The sequence below is a fragment of the Mastacembelus armatus genome, chromosome 17, assembly GCF_900324485.2.
Source record: "Mastacembelus armatus chromosome 17, fMasArm1.2, whole genome shotgun sequence".
In the NCBI taxonomy this organism is placed as follows: Eukaryota; Metazoa; Chordata; class Actinopteri; order Synbranchiformes; family Mastacembelidae; genus Mastacembelus; species Mastacembelus armatus.
This window is the reverse complement of record NC_046649.1, coordinates 8,112,580-8,140,578: the sequence shown is the minus strand read 5'-3', so window position 1 is coordinate 8,140,578 and position 27,999 is coordinate 8,112,580. Positions and strand designations below refer to the sequence as shown.

The following is a 27,999-nucleotide window of genomic DNA, read 5'->3' as shown; positions in this document are numbered from 1 at the left end:
CAACACCGGTGCTTTATTTGACACATTTAATTCAAATTCCTTTTTTACCAGCACACACACAGCCTTTGAATTGTTAATCTCCATTCTGAGCAATAATGATTCAGTGCAATAAACGTGCGCTTGTTCCAATAATGTGTTTATTGCATGTTTAAATGTGCTTGACATATAGATATTATACAGCTGTGTTTTTGAAAGCACTGCAGCTTTGCTTAAATTTAGCATTCTTGATTTTCACTGTACAGCTGACAAGAAAAAAGAATGACTATATATATATATATATGGATTGTCTGTATTCTGTATCTCACTTTTTCTTCAAAATTACAATCTGTAGTAATATTGCTATAAAATCAAAAGAACATTACACACTTCACAAACATAATATTTTGCACCTTACATTTCTTGTAATACCCCTAAAATATTTCTATATTTCATACAATAAAAGGCAGATTTCTTTAGTTATAGTAAAGAATATTGTTGAAAAAATAATTGTGAAAAGGAAACTTAAATAAGCAATAAAATGTACAATAAATAAAATAAAATCTTCTCCTAACGTATATCATCACAAATAAGAAAATGTACCCGCGTCTATAATGTATACATCTTCTTCAATACATAAAAAGCATCCATGAAGTTTAAATGCTAAACTATATTGCAGTCTCCCTTTAAATGCCTTTCTAACAACTGATTTATTTAAAGTAGCATTCATTCCTACTAGTGCCTCTGGCTGTGTTGGTGACTTTAAAAGCCCCACAGAAAAGCAACAAAAGTGCAGCAATTTAATGTCAGGTTCATGTTCTTCGACTGATGTTCTGTTAGACAAGTCAGGGAATTTTCCTGAGTACAAAAGGTGAAACTGCGGTTTAGTAGTCTAGAGTAATTATTGGCAACAGACCAGAACATTTTTAATACTGGAAATATTTTGCTCACCTTCTCTTTCGCTGCAAATAAAGCTGGACAAGCCAATGGGCAATCAGTGGCCAGACTGCAGTCAACACCACTGTGAGTGGTGAGAAGTTAAAAGGCCACCAGGATGGTCTCAGGAACTGCAAAAAATAGACCACTGCATTAAAGGGACTGATTGTTTCCTTATTATATACTAACTGGTTATACACATACATAATATTAACACAAACCCATCCATCCATCATCTATACCCACTTATTCCTTAACCAGGGTCACAGGGATCTGCTGGAGCCTATCCCAGCTCTCTCTGGGTGAAAGGCAGGGGTACACCCTGGACAGGTCACCAGTCCATCACAGGGCCACATAGAGACAAACAACCTCACACACTCACACTCACTCCTATGGGCAATTTAGAGTCACCAATCAACCTGACATACATGTTTTTGGACTGTGGGAGGAAACCAGAGTACCTGGAGAAAACCCACACAAGCACAGGGAGAACATGCAGACTTCACACAGAAAGGCCCCTGACAGGGCCCTTCCTTTTGGGATGCAACAGTGCTAACCACTAATCCACTGTGCTAACACATTTTCACATAATCTAAAAAGAAAATGTAGAAAATTTTTATCAGAACCTTTCGTATTATAGGTGGGGAGTCTTCCTGCCTTGGTGAAGATGATCTTGACTGAAAATATAAAAATCAATCAGTAAATATATATCAAATTGTAATGGTGTGTGTCACATTTTAGTGCACATGTTCTATTATTTATTATTCAAAAACATGAAAAAAACAAAACTTCTATAATGTGGCTAACACCTCTGGTTTTTCACCTGTGATATGGTGAGCACCTCGAGAGCATGCAGCCTGTGCAACACATTGGCCATGTCATGCTGCAGCCTGAGCAGAGCCGTAGCTATTTGCTCATTGATGTTTCCTTTGGAAGTGCTGACAGGATGTCTGTTCTCTGACACACAGCGGCAGCTAGCATCTACGCACGCACATAGATGAGAGCTGTGGTTGGCCCTTGGTGATGGAGGAGCTGCAACAAGGAGTCAAAATTTGACCGATTAAAGCTGCAACATGCAACTTATCTGATTCGCAACTGCACTAAGTGCACGTCTTAAGAGGATAGGTAAATAAGGGACACAGAGTCTGTGCAGTCTTACCTCCCTGTCGTCTTGACAAGGAGCTGTAGTGTTGGCTTGTACTAATCCCTTCTTTAAGGCAGGAATCTCCTACTTGATCCTCTTCTCCATTCAGTGCAGTGCAGCTCTCAAACCAAAGATCATTTTGCTTCACTGAGGCAGCTTCTGATCCACGTGACTGAACTTTCAATGCAGGCACCCGCTAACACAAAGTGAAAAGCCATTAATAGAAGGAAGACTGCAGATTCATAGGTAACATGCCTTGACTATTGTGTTTAACACGAGGCAGACTTAGAGAAGGGTTACCACACCTCTTCCATGGCCAGATGCTCCATTGAGTCACAGAATTCCTCATTATCTGAATCTGTGGATCGGTGGTTTTTCTCAGGAACAGCATCACTATGATCTGAAAGGTGTGAGATAAGCAGCACTGTTCTTCACTATCCATCCACAGAATAAAAATTAAATTCAACACAATATTTATTAGCTCTTTTTTGTGCAGACCATATAGTTCAAATGTTATCTATATGCGAACAAGCAAACGAGGCAGTAACATTTGTGAGAAACCGGTGTATAGGAATGAATAAAGCTGGAGCCAAGAGATATTAAGCTTTGCATAGCGTGCCAAAACATCTAGCTTGGTTTTCGCCAATAGCAAACCTCTGAAGCTCAGGAATTACTGTGTAATATCTGGTTTGTATAATATCTGGTTTGTATAATCCACCCTTCTCTTGATCAAAAGGTGTTGGCAGGCAGATATTTTTTAACCTTTATACACAGCCAAACTAACTGTTTACCAGACACCAGGACTTAGGTAAAGTACAGCATATTTCCCAAAACTATGCCTTTTAGAGTGAAGTAGCTAGTTTGTCTTATAATTACATTTTAATAGCTTAACATTCTTTTTTTTTGTTTTGTTTTTCTAATTTTTATGGGATATTTTATGCTACAGTACATGCTATCAAGATAATTTATGATTCTTATAGATCCTATTCTTACAGTACATGCTAAAGACACACATGGAATCTGGAACAACATAATCTACATGTGCTAATAATGCTTTAATATTGCGCAATCTTACCACTCAAGTGGCCATTAAAGTGCATGTATGGCATACACTGAACACTGGGCTCTATGGAACAGGCCAGTTCCTCCTCCTCCACTTCACTATTGAGGGAGCTGTGCGTCCCATTGGTAAAGGAAGATATGCTGAGCTCAACGCTGCTGCTGGACCCCCTGGTGCCAGACTTCCACCTCTTGTCCTCCACCTTCAGCATCCTCAGGTCTGACAATACAATGGAGAGAGAGAGAGAGAGAGAGAGAGAGACAGAGACAAAGACAGAGAGAGGAAGTATGACTAAGCATTACAAAGAAGTGAGAAAGAAAGTCAGAAAGAAAAGACATCACATTCAGTTACTTTACATGGAAACTACCTATTTGATGCACCACAGATTTTTTGTGGCGGCTTGTTTTCAGAAAATTGTCTAATATGGTTCAGGCCTATAGGTGAATACAGAACAGGAGAGAAAACTACACTAAATGCTGCTCCCCTTCAAAAAATTAAGGAAAATTAAGCAAAATACTGCACACAAATTGATGATGCAGAGAAACGAGATAATGTACATACAGTAAATTACCAACCTTTAAATTATGCAAAAAAAAAAGAAAAACGATTGTGGCATAGTATGTAACCTCCACAACACAGCACGCAATTCACAGCAAAAACACATAGCTACAGTGGCTGATGATACCTTTTTCTTCCTCCTCCTTGTCTTCATCTTCTGTATTGTCTTCTTCATCCCAATTCTCCTCTTCCTCACTTCTCTTCAAATCACTACTTTGCTCTTTTCTCTCGATCTCACTATTTTCTCTGCTTCCCTCTGCCTCCTTGCTACTCACACTTATGCCATGATCACTGTCTTTTTCATCAAGGTTTTGTATATCATCCCACAGATCCCCATAGCCTGAACAGTGAGGGAGATACTTTTGATTAACCCCTTATCAAATTAGATGTTACACAACATAAATCTGCATGAAGCAAAGACATACAAGCAGTTGGCTGAACATTTCACAGCTCACAGCACCTACGCAATAGATCTACACCACAAAGTGCAAAAAACAACAGAAACAGATGACCACCACAGTAACTACAACACATACATAATGAATCACACAAAGCAATAGCATCTATCTAGTCGTCTCATATTACACCATTCCTGCAGCGTAAGACAAAGACAATTCACACGTAAAAATCTTTTGTCAGCCAAACACAACGGCAGTGAGACCAACTGTGGGACCAGTCTATCAACTCTAAGGGAACTACCAACACCAAAGACTTGCCTTCCATTGTTGGTTTCCTAAATGGTTTGACCAGCTCATCTAGTGATAAAAAGACATAAGACAGATTCGGTTCAGCAAAAAAAAAAATCTCTCTGACTAAGATACAGAAACTAACAGCAGCTTGAGCAGCAGTGGTCTCCTGGATTGTATTCATTTTTCCTTTGACGTGCCTGCAGGTGTGGAGAGACTATGGCATCTCTTATCATGTATATTACCTCCATGGTTTGCAAAAGGCCTTGTGAAGGGCCTCCTGTCCACTTCATTTTCCTCTTCTTCTCCATCTACCTCTGTGTAGAAGTTGCCAAGCTTCTGTACTAGGTCAGACACCTCATCTGAAATCGGGATTGTCTCCAAAATCTGACAACACATAAATCAAATACAGACATGATGATGCCAAGTTATTGTGTTAAAAACTGTAGTCTGACAGACAAACCATCAAATTATTTGTCTTATGTAAATAAGCTATTGTTATTATTATTAATGGAAATAGAAATTAGCATTAGATTATCAACTGTTTGATTCTGTGTGCTGTGTTTTGTTCCACATTTAGTTTATCTTGACCTGACTTACCAGCTGGATGTTCTCAACATAATTCTTCATGGCTTCCTCCTTTGTCATATTTCCTAAAGAGCTCCATGCATCCCTGGAAAAACAAGGTCACAGTTCAATTGTTGAACACCGAGAAGAAAGTCAACAGTGAACAATGGACATTGTGCACTTACAGAGGTATTAAATAATGCAGAAATCTTAGGAAACATAATCTATTCTGTATTGTTGCAGTATTACCTATGGGATATATCTGCTCTAATGTGCAGTAATATATAATTATTTTATTTAAATAATTAACAGCTTTGGAACAACTTTGTAACAGGCATGTGAACAGCCAGAGACTTAAATGCAGGGATCTTTAATACACAATATATGTAATATACTGTTTGTAAGTTATAACTTATACCATAACATATTTGTGGAATAGAACCATTACGTGTATTTAAGACAATTTACCATTTAGCTTTTCCACGAGGGTCCCAGAAGCCATTTGGTCTGGGGATGTTGCAGGGCCCCAGCATGGCCTGCTTATAGTAACTATAGAACATCAGCCTCATGTCATCAGAGGGCTGGAAAGGACCTGAAAAACAAACAGAACATGTAATTAAGAGAACTACTAATTTTACTATGTTACATCACATTTGCTTTTATTTTTTTAATGAAACATTTAAACGTGTACAGGACTTCTTGCAAATGCATTAAATATAATGTTGAGATACACGTGAACCCGAGGAGATGTTATCAGACCTGATCTGGGTAATCTGCTCTTATCCTTATGGCAGCTTTATCAATAGGGCTCAGCCGAGAGTGGCAGCTCTTCAATGCTCTGCATGTAGGTCAATACTTAATGGTGTTTACACACCAACAAGTGCAGGCTTCACGCCGGACTGCACACAGCTGAACACTTATATCTAAACCCTTTCCTTCATAGACCTGCACGGCGTTAAAAGGAATAAGTTATCACCTTCCTCTGGCAAACTCTGCATCACTTTAACTGCAGCAGCAAATTTCGCCTCCAGGCTGTGTTTCTCCTCGTCCTGCGCCATGCTGAGTCCAACAACGATGACACGAGAGTCCTCACATCTTCAACAGGAATTTGAAATAATTATCAAGGCAATTCAGAACATTTCACTGAGGAAGACTTGAACACAGTTGATTCATCACTGCAGCTAGTTGCCACTATTTCTTCTTTAGGCTCATCTAGGAAATTTTAGGATACATTTGTTTTTTGGTTTTTTTTGTACTAAACCCTTGAAGGTTCAGCGCTAATACACTATATTGTTTGAACGAAATGTTCCCATGTGTGGATGCTTTTTTAGAAACTCACCATTAAGTTCAGAATCGCCAGTACAATAAACATTTCGTCAGCAAGGTGTCTGTCTGCAGCAGAAAACCAATCTCGACTCCAGGAAACCTTTTCTTCTTCTGCTGCTGTTTATTGGCGGAGTGCGGGCCAGCTAAGATGCATTACCGCCCCTCACTGAACGGGATAAGGAGAAACTGATCTGAAGGAAATGTCCTCTTTTCCCATTTCTGTCTCTTTTCCTCTTTCTTTTTTATATTCTATGAAACCCTCTATAACCTTTGAATATTTAATAATAATATTAAACTCTTATAACGACTACATCCCACTATTTTTCTGTAGATTCTCTATTTAGTTTCAGCCTATTAATCTGTATGACCAATTCTCACTGTAGAAATGAGAGTCTCGTCCTTTCTGTCAGGCCTATTGTTTACCATCTGCTGTGTTCAGTCACTGGTTCAAACCTCTTTTAGAGATTTATATAGATGTCTGACTTTTGAGATTTCAGACTTTTATTTGTGACACGCTTTTATTTTTAGCTTCACTTATTGGTAGAAATGCATCTAGGAAGTGTAGTTTGTCTTGAACTAAACTGTCGTAAATGAAGGACTAGGACTCCTATCCCAGAAACACCTCTCAACATGGGATTTAATCCGCGGTGAGTTGTGGGAAATGTAGTACCTCGTCATCATCCTTCATAAAGCAAAACTGCACAGACGGACCTTTCACTGCAGTATTTTACGCAACTTTTGAGAATTATATGGCTCCATGTAGGTTACTGCCTATCAATTACCACTGTCATCAAGACCTAGACAAATGTGCATCTATTGCGTTACACTAAGGAGTGTTTCAATAGGCTCAAATATAAAAACATCATGGAATATACAAATTCGAAATAGTCAATTTATGTTTGAAAACTGTGATGGCCAAGGTGGTGAATGATAATAATATAATGTTTTGTAACTATAAAATGTATCCTTATTTTTTACAGATATGTGCTTTTCTGCTGTTCGTACCTTACACATTTTACAGACACAGCATTGTTATAAATATATGCAATGCAATCTGAAACTCATAATTCAGTATAACAATCATAATTGCATAATTACAATCCATGTTATATATTATATTATCTGTTATACATTATGATATAGACAATATTGATTATATATTCACGCTATTATTATTATCATTATTATTATTATTGTTTTTGTTATTATTATTATTATTATTATCAGCTTTACAATATCGTTATAGGCTACACGCCATCACACACCAAGTGAAATCTCATTGGTCGAGCGCTCCTCTTGTTCGGCCTTTCAGCCAATCAGCGCTCACCGTTTGTTGCGTAGCTGCGATTTGTCACGGGCTGTTGTGAATCGGAAGTCAGCGCCTCGTCAGCGCCAGGCGGGGGAGCCCCTTTCTCGGTAACACACCACAGCATCACCGCCTCGCCTCACTGAGAAAGCCAGGAGAGAAATGCAAAGGGATGTAAGATGGCAGAGCTGCAAATGCTATTAGAGGAGGAAATCCCTGCCGGTAAAAGAGCGCTTGTGGAAAGCTACCAGAACCTGTCCCGGGTAGCGGAATACTGCGAGAACAACTATGTTCAGGTAGGAGAGCCCACCGGGCTGAGGTTTGGTCCGTTTGTCGGTGATCTCCGTCGTGCCTGCGGTGCTGTAGTAGAGCTGAGAGAAACCACAGGGACAGGAAATGCTGGTCGTAAAGACAGGAATCCTCAAACCGCTAGCTACACCGAGTGGCCTTTTCTCCCGGCACCATGATTCAGCCGAGGCTCGGTATCCTGCCTGTATTTGATTATTTTGTGGTCTGGGCTAAACCGGGCCCGTGTTCACATTTAAAGGCCATACTCGATGTGCAGAAAACCGCTCGGGGCTTATAGAGGGTGTGTCGTTGTTATGACCAAGTGGTTTGTCATTGACTGCATTTTCCGATAGATACCTGAGACTGAACACTCATTTTAGCCCGTTTTCATAAATACTGAGCTTATTGATCAATTTTAAACAAAACAGGCGTCACACCTTTAGGCCACAGAGATAACAGCGACTTCAGTCTCCAATGAGCCATTTTAAATGGGTGATACTGAAAAACTAAGGAAACTGTTAATATATTTAACAAGATTATCATGTTTGTTATTGTACCAGGAAAGGAAAAAGGAAAAACACCATTAACGCGTAGTGAATGGAAATGTGGTTTATTTATTAATGGAAATGGGTTTTAGTATTTTTTTCCTTTCAGCCATTATTAACACAGTCTCCAGGTAGCTTTCATTTGTTAGGTGGCTTATTAGTGGTTATCATTATGTGGGATTGAAGACTCAAGTGCTGTAAGACTCTGAGGTGTTTAGTGAAGAAATGAGGTGACGGCTGCAGAGCATGGCCATGGATCATTTGGTTGTAAGCAAATGCATGGTCCAGGTCATTGATGCCTGCTTGTCTCCACATACAGACTCAAAGTGTGAAATTACTGCCTGGAAAATAATGAGTGAAAAGCAGGTGAGACCAAACCGGGTCATGTAGAGTTCCTGTTTTACTGTAATGACCATTTTCTAAATGTTTTGGAATTATTTTTTAAAAATGAAGCTTGATCGTTTGTTACCAGTTTGATTTGTCCTTCACAATACAGTGAAACACATTTCAATGACAAATATTTATTAGATAATTTTGTGATTTTTCTAATCCTAAAAATGTGGCTTCATTGTCTAATGTGTAAAAAAAAAATGTATTTTTTTTTTCTACATTTTACTGTTTTACTTGTAATTCAGTTCTCACAGGTACATGTTCTTTAATTGCCAGCTTATATGACATGCACCTTTGGTAAAGCAGTGGGCTGGAGGTTAAAGGGAACAGCTTCAGTCTAGAGAGCAGGATTTATTTATACACAATGTTAGCCTGACCTTTGTTTCTAGACAGAAAGTTAGGTGGTTTTGTTAATAGCATCATGGATCAAACTTTGAAAGAATTGGAAAAATACTTTCCGCACTCTAACTCCAAAATATTTAATCTTTCCCTTTACTGATGATGCTCACAAATCAGTAGCCTGAAATTTGATTGGATGCTTTGAAATTCATATTAATCATCAATCAATCGCCATTAAAAGAAATGGAAACAACACATGTGATGTATGGCAGGCACACAACATGCTGAGATGTGACTCATTTGTAAATTCTTCACATACTTGATACTGGAAAAAAAAAACAGTGTTTTCTTGAGCTATACTTCCTGAAATAAGGATGGAGAAAACAGTATTTAAAGTAAATAAAAAATTAAGTTAGCTTAGTGAAAGACATTTTGCTGGATGATTTTTTTGAACATTGTTTCAAAAGCAGCATCCATCTTCATTTCCACAATGTCTTTGCATCAGATACTTGTGTCTGTATGTTTTGTATGAAATGAGTGAGTCACATGATGTGACTCATGCTAGAATGTACTCTGATCAATTATGGGAAATAGCATCATCCACATAAGATTTATTAATCAATTTATGAAACATGATATCACTCCCTTCACTGCTCATTTTCAAAGCCATATACCATAGTGACAATTGCTGCTGTAATATTCTGTTTATAAACTGTTTATGTATTAAAGCAGGAGGATTGACTTGCCTAGAATATAAAGATGCGTGTATGTGGCTTCTCCTAAATAATAATGTCTTAGACAAGGGAAATCACAGTATTGGTATATCAAGTATTGGCAATAAAGCTTCAAACTAAGCTTTTTGCTAAAGCATGTTGTAGTCTACTTTGTCAGCCAGTTGTGGTTTTTACGTAAAACCAATCTGCATAATCCTGTAGGGATAACATTTATATACATGCAGTTTATTTATGCACACCATCAACTGGGAAAACAAAACTGCATCAAGCACCATACTGGCAATGCATGCTGTGGTATATAAATCCACTCTGTGATGATGGAGGAAAGAAAATTGAGTCAGCTTAATTTTTAGATGAGATATTTTAAAAACTGTCATCTCTGAAGTGATAGGTGGCATGAAAGCAGAACTCAACGTTGTTAGTACCTTTTTTAAGACCTTTGGATACTAAAATAGCTACATTGCTGTTTGAATTAAATTTGCTTTAATATTAAAAATTGAACTCTTGCTTTTATGGGGACACAGATGTAGCCGTCCTGCTTTTATGTAAATTAATCTTAACATTTTAAGCAAGACTACTTTAAAAAGACTAGAAATGAACATCACTTTATTCATTTGTCCCAGTATGTGGTTTACATGTACAAACAAATCGAAGACTGTTCTGTTCATCCTCTCTATAAGACGATGTGTGAAGAATAAGGTGTGAGGTGGAAGCTTGTGATTCTACTTAATATTTCCCTGATGTTGACCCACAAACCCCCCTCAGCGCACATGATACCCCTCTGACTCATGGCTGCTTTATCTATGACTCATGAGGTACACCATATTCTACTGTCAGACCTGGTGTGACACTAGATATAACACTCAGAAAGTGTGTTATTTTAGCACATTGTTAGTTGAGTCTGGCGCTTAACAAAAAAGGAGTTTCAAATGGAGTCCTTACAAAAAAATCTTTTGTAAGCTTAATATGAAACATAATATCTCATAGCACGAGAGCACAAGTAACAGAGAGAGGGATCCATAATGAACAATGTGGAATAGGAAGAGGTAGGCTATTATTGTCAGGGGTTTGTCAGAATATTTTTAGACTTTTTAAGTTTTATTCTGTTACAAGTTTTAACCTCTCTTTAAATCTGTGTTGACGCCTTCTCTCTGCTGCGTTTTATAGACAGCAGTGTGTATTTCTGTCTGACGTTGTTGTTTGTACATTTATGAATATATAACACATTAGGAATATACGTAAATCCACCCCAGTCCCTGCGATGGTGCAGAGTGAGCTTATACTGTTTCAACTGAGTGTTTTACAAACTGGCAGTTAGAGATCTGCAGGTCCCAGCACATCCTCTACAACAGATAATGTTGGTGCAGGTGGCTTGCAAGGTAGCAGGTGGTCCTGTTGTTAGGAGGTGTTGTGTCATGGTCAGCTCCTGCTATCACACACATACAAAATAGTTCGGCAACAGCAGGTAAATGATAGCTGGTGTCTTTGTAGCACTCAAACAGCATTAGTACAGTAACAGATTTGTGTTGAATCCAAAGCCTATGTACCGTGCGACTAGTGGAATGCAGGTGCAACTTATTCTTAAAGGACAGCTTTGTCTTGTTGCACAAGGCTTAATGACTCAAATTTTACTTTGAGGTGAAAGTAGGGCAGTTTGAGCTTACATACAAAATAATTGTCAGTTGTAGTCCTGTTAACTCCGTGCCTGCTTGTCACTGTTTTGTTTATAACTAAAAATATGTCTTTTTAGTCCCATTGCTATTTAAAGGCATCCAGAAACAGATGGTCTGCACAGCCGGGTAGAGAGTTGGGATCCTAGGAATTGTCTTGGCAGTCCTGCTCATTGGGTCAACTCCCACCCAGCACCTGTCCTGTGTTGTTCATCTAAGTTATTCTTAAGTTAGTGTTGTCCAGTTCCAGGCTGCTTTGCATTCCACAGAGTTGTTTCCTTGGAAAATCACGAGCTCTTGTTTACTTGCCCTCAGATATGAGAATGAATGGTCCTATCAAATACTGTTCCCTGTAGCAAAATGCTCTCACACCTCCCAATCACTCAACCGATATGAGAATAACACCAAGAATGCAGCATTTCCTCTTGACTTTTTTGAGTCTTGTACCTTACTTCCCTCTACCAACTTCTCAAATTCTTCCCCTTACACACCCTTCCACTGATTAATTTGACGTCTGTTGTCTCTTCCTCTGTGTCCTGCTCTCTCACTGCCAGGCTCAAGACAAGAAGAAGGCCCTGGAGGAGACCAAGGCCTACACTACCCAGTCTCTGGCCAGTGTGGCCTACCAAATCAATGCCTTAGCCAACAATGTGCTGCAGCTGCTGGACATCCAGGCCTCGCAACTGCGACGCATGGAGTCCTCCATCAACCACATCTCCCAGGTACAAACTAAAGCCCTAGAAGATAGACCCACAAATACCATATACATATGAAATGCATAATAGACATGGCCTTTATTTACTTCAACTACAAAGAGAACCATGCCCTTGTTTGAAAGAAGCCTGTATTATTCCTAATTTCCTCTGGTTTTCTTTTGTGTCTCATATTTTAGTTGATCTGATACTGTTTTAATATGGTTTTGCAGCATTAATTCCAGAACAGAGCCATACCATGGTCATCTCCAATTTCTCATCTCTAACAGAAATACTGTTTTCATTCTTATTTTCATTTGCTTCCACTTTGCAGTTTTTTTCAGTCATTGCAAAGCTATTAAATACATTTCATTCAGCACTTTTATATACATTTCAAATTTGTATGCTAAAAAAATGTTAGTGAAAAATTGAATGGGACAGAACTGGATGAGCACCAGCATCATTTTATTTTGACAGACTAACTCCTAAAAGTAGTACAATGGTAATTCCATACACAGATTTTACTTCACAGATTTTCAGATTAAAATTTTCCTGTTTTGTACAGTGGCAAAGTGGAAGGGCTTGGCATTAATGGGTCACTTAAATTAGTAAGACATCATATATATAGTTGATTCACCCCTTGTCAATGTTCTTTACCTGCTGTTATTGAAGACCAGACCTTATTTCTTTATGACAGGCATAATAATAGCCATTTTTAAGCAGTAGTTTTTTATTTGATATTTGTTGTGTAGGTTTACAAAGGCTTTCTATGTTTTATAATGTTTTGTGACCTAAGTTGCCAGAATGTTCAGGTCCTCATGCTTCATCAGCAGTCCTCTCTTTTCCCCGCTCTCTGTGTGCTTCATACACCACCCTGCCTGTCAGCCAGTGAATGTCCCTGTCCCCTCCCCGGGTGCTTCATTAGGCCTGTCAGAGATGAAGTGAAATCCTGACACCAGCACTCTCGCCTGGTTAACCTTTTCAGCTCCCACTGTACTTCACAGGCTGCAGGATGGTGCAGTCCAATAAAGAACAACCAAATTCTTTTATTTATCTTAAAGGATGGTTGTTGGTTCTTACTGTCTGCTTAAGATATATGAGCACTATAAGGTAATTTTGACTCAGATGAACATTTTGACAGCTACAGAAACAGCATGTTTCATGTTTCATATGGGATTAAATTCCCTGTGGGTCCTGGTAGTTTAACGCAAGATATTGCATGAGATCTTTGCAGCAATCACAGGTTATGAGCTTGAAATAAACCTGAACATTCAGCAGGACAAAGCCAAAAGTAAAGGTAAATGCTCATGGGAGAGTTCATTTGAAGGTGATGGGACATTGAGTCAAAACTTAGTCAGATCTTAACGCTCATATATATACGCACATAGAGGCTAAAACATGGCTAATAAAAGACAGTACTCACAGTTCTCCCAAAACTTAGAGATCCACTTTAAAATGCAGGGAAGTTTCTGTGGATGAGATTTAAATTACAAGAGGAGCTGGTGAACTCCCTGAAACCCAGCAGATAAGGGATGAAAAGTTACTGGGCTGTATTAGAATCACCCACCAAGACTAAAAGAAAAAAATCATCACTCTTCCCCTAGAGAACCAAATCCTGTCCAAATGGAGCTTAGGTATCAGCAAAGACACATCAGCTCAGGTCTGTCCATCATGTTCTTTTTCATGGAAGCCATTTTGACTATTCATAGCAGGAAAAATCCCAGTGTAACTAACAGCATTAACGATGGCTGCTTTCCATATGAGTGTACTACCAAAGCCAACAAGCCAACATGCAGAATACAAGAAAACTGGAATGAAGCCATCACTGAAGTTATTAATACACCTGCTCCTTTCATTCTGCTGCATGATAAAATACCTGCCATGAAAAAGTCGTCTCTTTCAGAATTCCATCAAATGATTGTGCTATAAATCTCAAAAAGTGGATTAACAGTTGACTCTGTATAATGTATTGAGTATATGTAATTACAGTAGATCAGGATGGTGTAGCGCTATTATTCAGTTTTTTATGGCTAGCATTGGAGTTTCAATTTGTTTGCATCTCATACCGGTATCTCGCCAAAGCTTTTTTTTTTTCATTATTCTAGCAATGATATCTCCCAAAAATGAAATTATAAATTTGTGCCCAGTGTTCCTCTGGCTTACATTGTGTTAATGTTCTTGACATAAAAGAGTTAAAATGGGATTAAAAAGAGAGGATAGCCAGACACTGCTGCCAAATTCAGGTATAGTTCTGATTTAAAAGCCCACAACTAAAAAGCCTCTCACAAAATTACACAAGAAATGCTACTACTTAGATGTAAAATAACAGCATGTTTAATTAAATCAAAGCTGAGGAAGTCCATTTTGCCTGTGTGTTTCAGCTACACTGAATAATGTCCACTCAGTTGTCATGTCTGAACCCAAACGAATGCAATGAAAGACAAACGAGAACTGCTGCTTTTTAATTTTGTTGCAATGCATGACATAGAGGAGTGTCTCTAGCTGATTTCAAGTTTCCTTTCTGATTCATCTCTTCCTTTTAAAAAAAAAAAAAAAAAGGCAAATTAGTTACCCACCACTGCTTTTTTTTCAGCTCCATTTCATTTGGTCCCACCCTCTGAAGTGCAGACTGTACCTACCCCACATTTATAGTTGAGTTTCACTTCAAAAAATGCAAAGGACAAAGATCCAGATTGTTGCAGGGTTTCATTCATAACCCTGCAATAGACCTGTGTGAATCTGTAGACATGCTAACAAGTCAAGATCAGTGGTGTATGAAATTACAAGTCTTGGAATCTCAGTACAGGCTGATCATATTTTCCTCCTGCCAATAGCACTTCAACAGCAAACACATCCACAGCTTGTTCCTCTGTGCTTTAAAGAAGAATCATTTGCTAAAGCACAGATTTATTATGCTGAAACTGCTGTATAGATCATGCAGCTGTACCATCTTTTTCAACTAACACACTACAGAGGTTGAGCAGACAACCAGACGTTTATTAGAGTAAAGAGATTACAAAAGAAAGTGATTGAGAGAAGCGCAGGAAGAGCAGGCAGAGGTCTGTCATGAATGGTTAGGTAGAAGTTATTGTGTCTATAGTTTAGACTACGGACACTAGGACTCTATAATGTTAATTGTCCCATCACCACTTTTCATTTTGTTTTAAACACCAGGATCAGCTTTTGGTTTTACATACATATTTTACATATTTCCTGTCTCTGTATTGTCTGTCTGTGTCTGAGCCTCCCTGTGCTTATGAGCTTTGTTTTTCTCCGTTTCTCTATAATCTTCACCCCACCTCTATTCGTCTATCAGTGGCAGGAAATAGGCGGGTTTCTTTACTTCCCAGCTCAAGCAAGGCGTGTCATTTCAGTTTCCTCTCCTAAAAAAAAAAAAAGGGCAGAGCATATTCTCTCTATATATATCTACAAGGCAGCGCACACAGACTTCATGGCGGACACAGAGAGATTTGGACAGCAATAGGGAAGAGCAGCTGTGGGTCAGCTTCTCTACATCTATCAGGCTTTCACTCTCAGTTGGATTCTTCATCTCCAGTGAATAGATGAGAAGTGGATGCAGCAGTGGAGCTGTTGGGTCGATTGGAGGAGACGTCTGAGTGCTGATGCATGACCTCATTGCTGCGTTGGTCTTGCACACACACTGGAGCACATTTTCTACTTACAAATTATGCACACACACTTTTCTAAACATTTTGTATTCACTTTTAAAAGGGTTGTTCTACAATTTAATAGTACATTTATTAGAATTAGCAACACGCAGTATATACCTCACACCAGCTTAAGTAAGACACATATACACTTTAACTCATCACCATTCACCTCTAAAATGTGGCCTCATAATCAAGACACGTAGCCATCGATCCTCTCATATTCTTGCTTTTGATTTTCATCCACTTCCCTACCTGTGCCTCTCACTCCTTCCAGTTTCATCCATCATTCATATAGTGAAGGCCAGTCCATGACTGTAATGGTAGTAGACATGGAGGTCATTGGTATTTTCAGTTGGCCCTGAAGCGAGGGGTTAAAGGAGACCCTCAGAAAAGGGCCTCAGGGTGTAGGCCAGTGGCGCAGAATAGTGGGCCAGTGGGAGTTCACAAGGACGAACCCAGAGTCGTGTGTGTGTGAGCATTGGGGCACTGAGAGATTTACAGACCACTGAATTATGAACTAGGTAAAATATTCAATTTCAGTTTTTCAAAATTTTCAGTTTATTTTATTTGTATAGCACCAAATCTTTTCTGGACTTTACACAAATTGCACATCTCATTACATGTACATCTGCACTTTATAGGAACTATAACATGTACATATCTATGCCATCATACACCATCATACACTGTCTTCATATGCATATGCCACTTTATGACGCTCTATGCCTCTTTGTACTTTATATTTTATATCTTATCTCACTGGTCCCTTGTTACCTTGTTTCCTATTTAATTTTTTTTCTTTAAAATTCTGTTCTATTTTATTTTATTTTTACTATTGTTTACTACTTTTTCTATAGATATAATAGGACAGTCATAAAAAAGCATTTCACTACAAGTTGTACTGTGTATGACTGTGTACTTGACAAAAATTTTTTTAATTTGAAATCACAATATAGTCATATCAAGGCACTTTACAAAAAATAAAAACAAAACCCACCAAATCCTTTAATATGTATCATTTTAATTATGGTTTCTGGTGACATATTGTATATGGCATGTGAGGAACAAGATTGCATTATTGTAACTGTAGACTGTATTAGTGAGTGTAGATTAGCTCTGCATAGGCTAATCAAATTTAGCCTGAACCTCAATTATTGCTAAATAAAGATACAATTTTGAAATAAACAAGAGGCCTAAAACAGAGCCCTGAGGGACCCCAGAAGTTTCTAATTTCAAACGTAGTTTATGTAATATGATTTGAACACTCTTAGATGGTTTGTAAATGATCTAAGAAAAACTCTTCTTTTTTCAATATAAGCTGCCTTTAACAAAACCAGCCTACAGGTATTTATTTCATGACCACATCACTCGAGGGCAGCAAGGTAAATTTGCCCCCTGGGCTCCTGTAAAGCTTATAATGTCAAACAGATGGCAGAAGTGTTGGGTTTTCATTTAATTACTTTAATAGGACACAGGGAGGCCTTTTAGTCAAATATGTTTAAATCTATTAAGAAAAGCAATGTTTCTAATAATAGCTTGTGTCTAATAAAAGGACTGTGACTTGAGTCCATTAAGGGAAGTTTGAACTAAACACTAAATGTTTATTATATCGCATCACTCATGCTACACATGAATTCTTTCTCACATAGACAGTGGACATCCATAAAGAAAAGGTGGCACGTCGAGAGATCGGCATCCTTACTACAAATAAGAACACTTCTCGCACCCACAAGATCATCGCCCCAGGAAACATGGAGCGGCCAGTGCGCTACATTCGAAAGCCCATCGACTACACACTGCTGGATGATGTGGGACACGGCGTCAAAGTAAGACTAATTTTGGTTACCACAAACAAAACAGACTTAAAGCAGACAGATGTAAAAGTCAATAAATATCAGTATATTTGTTTATCCAGATTGAATCCAGCAGCATTGTTTATTTTTACTTTGTTGTATTTGTAAATTCATGACAAGCAAACTGATGCAGATAAATCCCAAAGTCATTACTTTGATATATTGTCTTCAATCCCAGTGGTAATCAATTTTGGAAAGCAAATAGGAGTTCACACCTGATGATCTGTTTTCATAATTCACTTGCACACATCCACTCACACTGCGGGCCAATCAATACTCTGGCCTTTCAGTTTATTTAGCCCAGAAACACCTAGAAATGTAACTCTTACTCATCCATGAGTAAGATTTGGTGGCTGACTAAAAAGCTTTGCTTGTCCAAGTCTGTTCATGTCCAATGCAACCACTTCCTAAGCTGGAAGTTATTAGATGTGTGGGTGTTTGTGTGTAGAGTCCAGGGTGTTAGAAAGAAAGAGATATTTTAGCCAACTGTTACTCATAGCGTTATGTCCCCTATTGAATTGTGGGAAAATATTCTTTCAACCGTTTTCTGCCTCATTCTTTATCTTTTTTTTTTTTTTTTAAATTTTCCATCCACTCTCTTCTCTTCCCCTCTGGTTCTTTTTCTCTACACTCCATTCTTGTTGTTTCAGTGTCTGCACACAGTTTATGTGCATCAGTTGCTGGTGTTGTAAGTTTCTCTGTTCAGATAGTGGCTGTCTGCTGATTTGCAAACATGTGCTGATTCAAATTCAAAGGCTGGTGTTTCCTCCTCTGAGAGCTGGCTCACACTGAGGCACATTTGGCATGGCCGACTATGCAAATGATGGATCTCTGCAGACATCAGTGCTGATTAGTGCAAAAATGTGCAACCTTTTTTTCCCTCTCTTTAGATATAGATAAAACATGACACACTTAAAAATACAGATGACTGTAAAAAGACTCATTTTGGGGAGTCTATATTTGGGGAGCACCTTAAACTGAATAAAGTTGAGTGATTTGAGTAAGGTCTGGGGATTGAACAGTCTCTGGCTACTAGCTCATTTTAAATTCTCTATGATTTCTCTGTCTGGCTTTGTGTAGCGTAGTGTAGTGTAGTGTAGTGTGTGTGTGTGTGTGTGTGTGTGTAGATGCATTTGTGTTCATGGATCAGCATTTGGCTCTGTGCAGGCAGAAATACATATCATATTTCATATTTTCTCCCCAGAGTGCTCTCTTTCTCTCTCACACACGTCTGTGAATAATTCAGGAGGACTGATATCCTTTCATACTCACTACTGCACCAAACACTAGATAGAAGTACAGCTAATCCTAAGAGTAGTATGTGAATGCATGTGCATAGTTCTGCCTGTGCATTTGTTTTCATATACAGTACATGTTCATGCTGTGTGGGAAATAGCAGCTTGTTAGCACTCCATACAGCCTCTTCCCTTGAGCATTCAAGGCGTGAACATCTCCTCTCTGCCTTTCATCCACATGACCAGGGGAACTCACTCATGGATAAATAGGAAGTTAGACTCAAGCATGAAAAGACCCATTCACACATTTATGGATGACTGTGCTCACCCGTTCACCATAATACCCTTTACTGGCATTACTGGCAGTTACCAGGGTGACATAGTTTCAGCTGCTCTGACTGTCTGGCTGTTATTTACAACCTCATCGTGCTTTTACTGATGATTTGATGCTTTTCTCTGTGAATGAAGCAAGCACTTTGAAAACCTCAGATTGTACACATTGAGTTTTATGAATATTCAATGTTATTAAATCATCAGAAGTAAATGTTGCACGAAAATTATGCCGGCAGCTCGTGAAGCTGCAGGATGTTTTCATAAACCCACTTACTGTGTTATACATTGGCCTTGTCTCCTTTTTCTTGTATCTATTCCCTTACCCTTCTCTTCCTTATCCTCTTTTGTCTTATGCTGTTTATAAAAATTAACAGAGAATAGTTCATGATTAAAATGCTTAAATGTGCCTCTTGCTATCACTATAATAATATCACTCTTTTTTTTTTTAACCATTAACCAATGAGTGTGTCTTGTTTTCTGTCTTCTCTTTTTGCCTTCTTGCATTCAGTGGCTTAAGGCCAAGGTAAGAGATGGTTGTCTTTCTCTTCATTTTTTCACATTTTGATCAATGTCTAAGCAACAGCATGAAGATTCCCATAGACCCATCCAAACTGTCTGTTCGTTTTCCTGGACAAAATATGATTCTATGCAAATATTTTCATCTCTTGTCTAACTGTTTACAAGGTCATCATCTATTAGCAGCCCGACTTTTTGATGTGATTATAAACATGGTGTTAAATTCAAGTTTAATTCAATATATACCATATGTCACATGTAGAAATGTAGAAAAGTGGTAACATATATAAAACATATGCCACATTTCAGTATTTACTCTTAACACATGTTCCTTCATCCATAAATGCATCAGTGACACCCCAGTTTACATGCAGTTTCTCAATATTAAGCCTCCATTCAGCTACTTAATTGTTCTTTATGTCTTCCTCCTTTGGTATCTCTCTGTGCCCATATTTTAAGTGTTTCTTCTGTAGACAGAAGAGTCTTTGTGCCAGTGTTTCTCCAAACTATTCCACGTTTTGCTTAGTTGTATTGAGGTTAAGTGACTCCACATGCTTGATATTCACTGGCTGGGGAAACACTGGTGTCAGCTCAGATTGTAGGAAAGCTGTGTTTTTAACTTTGTCTTTACTCTTCTAGCAACATGGGAACAATGCAGCAGGACGGGGAGGGACACTTTCTAGGACCAACCCTCCAACACAGAAGCCCCCGAGCCCCCCCATGGCAGGTCGTGGTACCCTGGGGTAAGAGCTTAACAGTAGAGGCAGTGACTTTTATGTGTCCCTGGGATAATATGTATTGACAGTGGCATCTATAGCATCAAATCACTGTAGCTTTTATATGGTTGTTAATCTGAGATTACTCGTGGATTTCATAGGACCTCCTGTTCATGGCTCCACAAACAAGCTGTCTGTAAAACCAGGGCATTGAAAAAGAACTCTCTCTTGACTTTTTCTGTATGTTTGTCTGTGCCCAGGCGTAACACACCTTACAAGACACTGGAGCCAGTGAAGCCTCCGGTGGTGCCTAACGACTACATGACGAGCCCAGCCCGACTGGGCAGCCAGCACAGCCCTGCACGCACAGCCTCGCTCAACCAGAGGCCCAGGACACACAGGTAGCACAGCCCCTCGCTGCTTATTCCTGACAGCGGCACATCTTTAACGTTTGGAGAGCTTTATACACAGATCCAACCGCAGATGTGCTAAAAAGTTGCTAATTTGAGTTGCACATATGGATCACAACTCATTGGCAACAGAATTTAACAAAAGCGTTTGACATGGGGTTGACATAGGCAGGAGAAGCTGTGGATTGAGCTCATTAATCTTACAATCATTGTTTCTTCAATGTATACCATTAAAATATAGGCTGTTGCTGTTATCTTTAAAAACCACAGCATCACATTTCAGTTTTATTGGCTGAAGTAGCAAAATGTATTTAGTCTGTAGCATCAGATATCCATGCACTGTAATGGTCAGCCAAGTTTTTATCTTTATTTCTTGATTTGTTTATGATAACTATACTTACAGTACATTTCCTGTGTAATGCAATAGTAATTTATTCATTGTGTTCAGATTTTTTTTTTAGTCATTGACTTTACATAGTCTAATTACTCCCTCAGTCAGAGCGTTTGAGATTTGAACATGGTTCTCCTCCCGATTGGCTCTTATATTGTTTTTGTTACACTCTGGAAGTGCAGATGCAACAGTGTGTTTCCAGATTTGCACCCAGTATCCATGTGCCAGACAGTGCACAGAGCCGTGAATGTGTTGCCACAGTGACGGGAAAGTTGTTATGACACAATGACATATGAGAGTGTAATGGTAGGATGTCAGATCCTGTTGTGTAATTAAATCTGTCTCACACATCCTGTAACGATCACCACAGATCCTCATGCTCTCTGTCTGTACAGTGGCAGCAGCGGTGGTAGCGGCGGCAGGGAGAACAGCGGAAGCAGTGGAGTTGGTGTTCCTCTAGCAGTTCCAACTCCCTCCCCTCCCAGCATGGGTCAAGGTAAGTCTCTCAGCAGCAGAAATCTTTTTTCCCACCCAGCTTTATCACTTTCACTCTCTCAAACTGGCAGATTGGAAATGTGGGCAAAATAATAGTATAAACAACACAAATAAATGAATTACAAGATGACTACATGAATGAAAGTTTTATTTATAAAATGCTTCTTAATATGTACATTTGTGCAAGTCCTTGAAAGACAGGTAGCATTTTAGCTTTATTTAAATCTCATTTTAGTATCTCAGCTTGTATGTTAACAAATCAGGAACACAGTAAAGATGTAAAGGTTTATCACCATATTATACACATTCATTAATATACATCAAAAAAACTGCTGTGTAGTCAAATGTTTGACTTTTACAGGGTGGAGAGGAAGAAAATTACAACAGTGGGCTTGAGAAGTGAGAGATACTAAAGTGGTTAAGACTAAGATATTGTTCTGATTCATAAAGTTTTTCCTTTTTTAATGAATGTCCTTTTAGTGCTGAACAAATGCAGTGACTTTAAATACTCGTTATAGCTCATCTTAACCAGTTTTATTTTAGATGGAGAAAAGAACGAATGAGGCTGAGGATTTCATGCTGTGTACCTGCCTTTTTGTCGCTTCTTCCCTTCCCCTGCAGTGGCAACATCCTCAGCCTCGGTGCCACAGGGTCCTGGTTTGGGTCCCATTCCCATGTCCCAATTCGGCACCATCTCCCGCCAGATCTCCCGTCACAACTCCTCCACCACCTCCTCGGCTTCCATGGTGTCGGCCACTGGTACCTACCGCCGTGCACCCTCTGTCTCCTCCCAGCAACCCCATATCAACGGTGGCCCTGCCTACCCACAGAACTCAGGTAGTTTGGGTTTAATATATCTGTCGGTGATGTATATATAAATTCGCTGTATGGTTTATTAGATAGTCAGAGTGTGTAAAAGTGGGTTTTCTGGAGAAGAAGCTTAAGCAAATTGGTAGCTGCTTCAGTGAATAGCTGTCTTCTGGGGCTAACAGAGCCATATGTGCTAACCCTTCCAAATGATGATTGGAAATGAAAAAGGATGATGAACTGTACTGTAATTACTGAAGACAGGGCTGTTGAAACCTTCCCACCTTAGCACTGCTCTGCACACTGTTTCATTACCATTTCTAATTGAGTTATGACATTATCACTTTAGTCAGCTGGAGGAAGCTCCTGGTTCAGGAGAGACAGGCAGAAGACATTTTATAGTAGAAAACACTTAAACAGCTGCTAGACAAGAGGGAAACCCAAGACATATGCATATTTTCTGTTAGACAAGTAGAATTTATTTTGGCAGGCATCACTCTGAGCTATTCTCTAATGGCTTCTCCTTCAGAGGACAAGCTTTGTCTTCTTTGGCACAAAACGCAGGAGGAGGCGGCAGCTGTCTGTATTGTTTGGGAGGAGTGAGACAGCGATGACTTAAACTGGGACACCTCGTCTTCTCTGTCATTGAAATTTAATGACACAAAAAAATGTGGCTGCAATAGAAGTTTTATATCATAAATGGCTACTTCCCAATACACGGGGAGCTCACTGGTCTGACGGGATGGGGCTGTGGATGGATGTGTCTGTGTGGTGAGAGCAGGGTGGAGTAATAAGACATTACTGACGCCTCTTCATTACATGTGATTTGTGAGTCAGACCTGGCCTCATTTGATCAAGGACAGCTGTGTCTCTTTGTTTGTCTGTCGATTTTTCTCCTTTTTCAAGACCGTGTAGGAAGAAGCTTCTTTATAGAGGCTGAAGAAACAGATTATACAGATAAACAAGTTCATTCAGTAAATGTTGCTCTTGAGCTACACACACTAATGAGCATTTAATTCATCCCTGGGTCTGATCAGATATGCTACAGCTTTGGAAATGCTTTTTTTTTTTTTTGAGAACAGATATTTCTGCTGCTGAGCTGCTACCTTGTTACTGTCACAGGAAGCAAAAATCTACTGCCGCCTGCAGCTTTTGTTCTTTTTTTCTTTTTTTGATATAGAGCGAATGCTGATGAGGTAGATCCTCAGACTGAGAAGAGATTAATACCTCTTTAAGCCCCGCTTGAAAAAAATGCAGCACAAAAGAACACTGATTGGGGAAAGTGTTAAGTGTCAGCAATGCTTCATGCACTGTTTTGCCTTCTCACAACCTTTTCTCCTCAGTGATGCCGTCTGTTCTTTTCTTATTCTGTCGTTCTTTCTGTCCATTGCCTTTCTGTTCGCTCCCTGTTTCTCTGCTGCTCCTGCTTCTGGTGTTGCTGCTCCAGTGTCTGTGGCTCCTCCGCCGCCTCCTCCCATGGTCCAGCTGACCCCGCAGATCCCTCTGACGGGCTTTGTAGCCAGAATGCAGGAGAGCAGTAAGTACTCAGCACTCACTCAAAACTTAGCTATACAGCTACATATCGCAAAAGCAATTAAATGTACAAATGTAACTAATACATACATATATCTGCTGTAAGGTTTCAAACATCACTTTACTCTTATGTCATATACACATTATATGATTTCTCATATGCAGAGTGGCTGGACCAAGAACTAAATGTACTGAATGACCCATATTTCCAATCTTTTATTGTCATAAAATTGCAGGTTTTTTAGTAAATGTCCATAGAGTGTGAGTATCAAAAACAGCAAGTGCTGGTATTGTAATTCTGCAGGACCTGGCATGATGTATAAATACTATCGTATAAATTGTCTTTGTAGTGTGCACGCCACACGCCGCAGCACATGCACACTCTGGGCTGCTACAGTCAGCGCACTTTTTCTTGCACTGTATGGGGTTGAGGGGTGCACACACTCATCAGATGTCTGTCTGTTGCCATGGCGATGGATCACTGAAAGTGTGTTTCCTGCACACTCTGTCCACTGAGGAGAAAAATGTGACCTGATGCTGTGTCCTGATTCATCATGAACCTATCTGCAGCGATGCAGCTGTGCTGAGCTCTAACTGTCTGCGTCTGTCTGGTCAAATGAAATGCAGGCTGCCATTACTCTGAACTGAAGTACACTAGTGAATATTAGGCATACTGTCCGATAAAGAACAGCTCGTATGCAGTAAAAATAGGTTTACTTTCCTGTAACTGTGTGACCGAGTATACTGTAGCTGCTCTTAAACAGACCTTTAAACTGTACTCAAAACATTGTATATCAAGATTTGGAAACGTTTTCTTTTCCAAACAGCCACTGTCCTGAAAGTCTTTCTTAGCAAAGGAGCCCTTTCACAAGGGAGTGGGCACAGTTTATCTTTCAAGGGTTTCAGTAAACAGAGGAACTGAGTAGTTTTAGTATGAGCAGTAATAGCTACCCTGAAGAAGAGAGTGCCCAAAAAGTTTCACAGCCTAAAAATGCTTCATCCTGGATACATAATCACTTCTACAAAGACACCACACTCAAAACCGCTGATCTCACTGATTACCATTTTATTAGTGGCTAAAACGCACGCACGCACGCACGCACGCACGCACACACACACACACACACACACACACACACACACACACACACACACACACACACACACACACATATACACATACACATGCTTTTTAATGTTTTAAATAGAAATGCTCTTGTTTTTTTTCTGTCTGCCTGAATTGTAATTTACTGGCATTACACAGTTATATTTAGTCCTTGGCAACAACATGCTTACACTGAGATGAAGTGTAGTATATGCTGTGTTTGTACAGACCTTAAAAAGTCTAATGGCTAGTACTAATAACATCTGAGAGTTAAATAGATAAGGTAAGTGGTTAGACCAGTGAAAAAGCAGGTGCATAAGCAGATTGGAGTTGAAGGGATGTTCTGTTCAGTCCTCTGGTGTATTGTCGCCAGTTCTGTAATTTCAGTGTAGGCTTATGAATTAATGAGATAGAATATGAAGTTTCTTTTCTTTAATCACTGGACTTGAGGACACAACGCTGCAGAGGAACTTGTGTTTCTGAGACTTGAGACTTTAGGTTTAATGAGTCAGGTCAGACATTCTGTACACTTACCCACCCCTCACATCACACTCCTATGACCACAGGCAACTCCTTTTTTGCTGATTGTATAAACACTCTTTTTTCAGTTGTTTCTCAGTAGTTCTCACAAAAACAACTCCAGAAAATATTCAGGGAACTGTAAGTATATGCTTTAAAAAGCTGTTGCTGATTTGTCAGGGGAAACACAAATCATACAGCTTTTTAAATGTCTGAGGAACAGTAAGTAGAATGGGTATTCGAGGTGCAATAAAACAATATCCTGTCTTAGGTAGAAAAAGCTGCAGGTAGCAATTTACACTGCGGTTCTTACATAAATTCTCTGTTCAGCTTATTTAGTGTGTCAAGCTGATGCAGTAGTTGTACTGTAGTAGTACAGCTGCTGCCATTAAGAACACTGATAACATGTCTTTGCTGTTGTTTCTGTGAAATTTAGCAACCTGGAAGGAGAAACTCTACATATTTTAACAACCACACAGACCTACAACACTTAGAATAAATAAATAAATAAGGGTTTTACTGCTGGCAGTAATGAAAAATAGTATAAAGACCTTCATGTTTGGTAATAACATTTAGAATAAATGTAGTTGAACACTTAAATTAATAAATAACTAAAATATGAATGTTGAGATATTTGAAGTCATCACATAATATTTTTTAAATTGCGGCTAATATTACTAATAGTAGTACATGCTAAAGAATGACTGCCTCACTAAAAAAAAGACAAAGCTGCTCTCTAGTGCTCAGTTAAATTGCTGCACAATTAATATGACATTTGATGTAAAACTGATCTACATTGTGACAAGGTTCATAAAGGTTCCTGTTGGTTTAGATTGTCAATAGGAAAAATTAAGTTGACTGTGGACTGGTGGGGTGGTGAAGGCTGTCCCACAACACAATCATTTGTCACTGCCAAAGAATCAAATTTCTGTACCATGAAGCCTGACCCAGTCAGATCCAAACATTATATAAAAAGTATGTTTTGAAAAATTATTGCAGTTTGAAAAGGAAAGATGACCACACACCCTACTGTTGACAGATTTTCAAATAACTGCAGTGATAAACCCCTTATATATGCACTTTTTCAGTAACAGACAGCCCTGCCCCGCCTCCACCACCTCCACCAGAGGACATGGGTGTGTTTGAGGAGCCCTCTCCCCCTCCTCCTCCCCCACCCGTGGACTACGAAGAAGAAGAGGCAGCGGTGGTTCACTACAGTGATCCCTACGCTGATGGAGACCCGCACTGGGCCCCCAAGGCCTATTTAGAGAAAGGTTAGTGCCAGGAAAAACAAGGAACATGGCAACATTTTTTATTTTTTTTTTTTTTTTCACTCACTTAAACATGTTATTTACACTTGCACGATTTTTTTTTCTCTCTTCCCAGTTGTGGCCATCTACGACTACACCAAGGACAAAGAGGATGAGCTGTCCTTCATGGAGGGAGCCATCATCTACATAATCAAGAAGAATGATGACGGCTGGTTCGAAGGCGTCTGCAACGGCGTCACTGGACTCTTCCCGGGAAACTACGTTGAGTCCATCATGCACTATGCTGACTAAAATTAAAAAAAACAAAAACAAAAAAACAAAACAGTTTTGAACAGAGGTAAAACCGTGAAGATGTACAGATGTGTGCAGTGCAGCGATATCAGTCCATACAGCTCCAGTTTGAAATGAAGTGCCATGGTGAACTCTTGGGAATTCACAAAATGGTTTTCTTTAGAGACGCTCATGCTTGCACAGTTTTGTCTGCTCCAAAAAAACAAGCGTTTGTCAGTGGGGGTCTGTTAGTTTACACTGTGGACGAAAAGGAGGAGATATTGACCTTCTTGTATTCTACCGCCGTCACAGGTGGGGGTCATGACAACCTATCCTATTGTAACGACCACATTTTGCCTCACAGGAAATTACATACAAGTATAATAGTTTGAAATAATACAAACTAAGTTTAAACATAGTGGTAATTTGTGTGTGTGCAAACAACATTTCCAGTATTTCCAGTGTGCAGTAGATCCAGAATGTGAAGTAGCGCTATAATTTCATTGAATAGATGAGGCAGTAAAGTATTTTTATGACAAAATGCTTTATAGATGCTCCTACTCCTTCAGTTGCACTGTAGACCAGCAGACTTCCCTCCTTTCAGAAACATCCATTTTACCTTTAAAAGAAAAAAAAAAAAGGATAAACAAATATCAT

General features: G+C 39.1%; 2 protein-coding genes across 5 annotated transcripts; one reads left to right on the top strand and one right to left on the bottom strand.

Moving 5' to 3' along the window:
• Nucleotides 1-11: 11 nt before the first annotated feature.
• LOC113133780 (acyl-CoA-binding domain-containing protein 5-like) lies at nt 12-7,681 on the bottom strand. 3 transcript variants are annotated; one of them, XM_026312662.1, is made up of 15 exons: nt 7,581-7,681; nt 6,267-6,419; nt 5,904-6,022; nt 5,396-5,519; nt 4,961-5,033; nt 4,606-4,747; nt 4,391-4,429; nt 3,802-4,014; nt 3,132-3,335; nt 2,362-2,456; nt 2,072-2,252; nt 1,736-1,944; nt 1,539-1,589; nt 928-1,043; nt 12-834 (listed from the first exon to the last, which is right to left on the bottom strand). In XM_026312662.1, the coding sequence occupies exons 3-15, from the start codon at nt 5,983-5,985 to the stop codon at nt 822-824; spliced, it is 1,542 nt and encodes a 513-aa protein (XP_026168447.1). In that variant the 5' UTR covers nt 5,986-6,022; nt 6,267-6,419; nt 7,581-7,681; the 3' UTR covers nt 12-821. The 3 variants fall into 3 exon arrangements, with proteins under 3 accessions (XP_026168447.1, XP_026168448.1, XP_026168449.1); XM_026312663.1 differs by lacking the exon at nt 4,391-4,429; XM_026312664.1 differs by lacking the exons at nt 3,802-4,014; nt 4,391-4,429.
• LOC113133781 (abl interactor 1-like) lies at nt 7,661-27,969 on the top strand. 2 transcript variants are annotated; one of them, XM_026312666.2, is made up of 10 exons: nt 7,661-7,855; nt 12,080-12,247; nt 17,538-17,714; nt 20,465-20,568; nt 20,802-20,942; nt 21,738-21,838; nt 22,459-22,674; nt 24,092-24,181; nt 26,890-27,075; nt 27,188-27,969. In XM_026312666.2, exons 1-10 carry the CDS (start codon nt 7,739-7,741, stop codon nt 27,361-27,363), a joined length of 1,476 nt encoding a protein of 491 aa, XP_026168451.1. In that variant the 5' UTR covers nt 7,661-7,738; the 3' UTR covers nt 27,364-27,969. The 2 variants fall into 2 exon arrangements, with proteins under 2 accessions (XP_026168451.1, XP_026168452.1); XM_026312667.2 differs by lacking the exon at nt 24,092-24,181.
• Nucleotides 27,970-27,999: the final 30 nt, after the last annotated feature.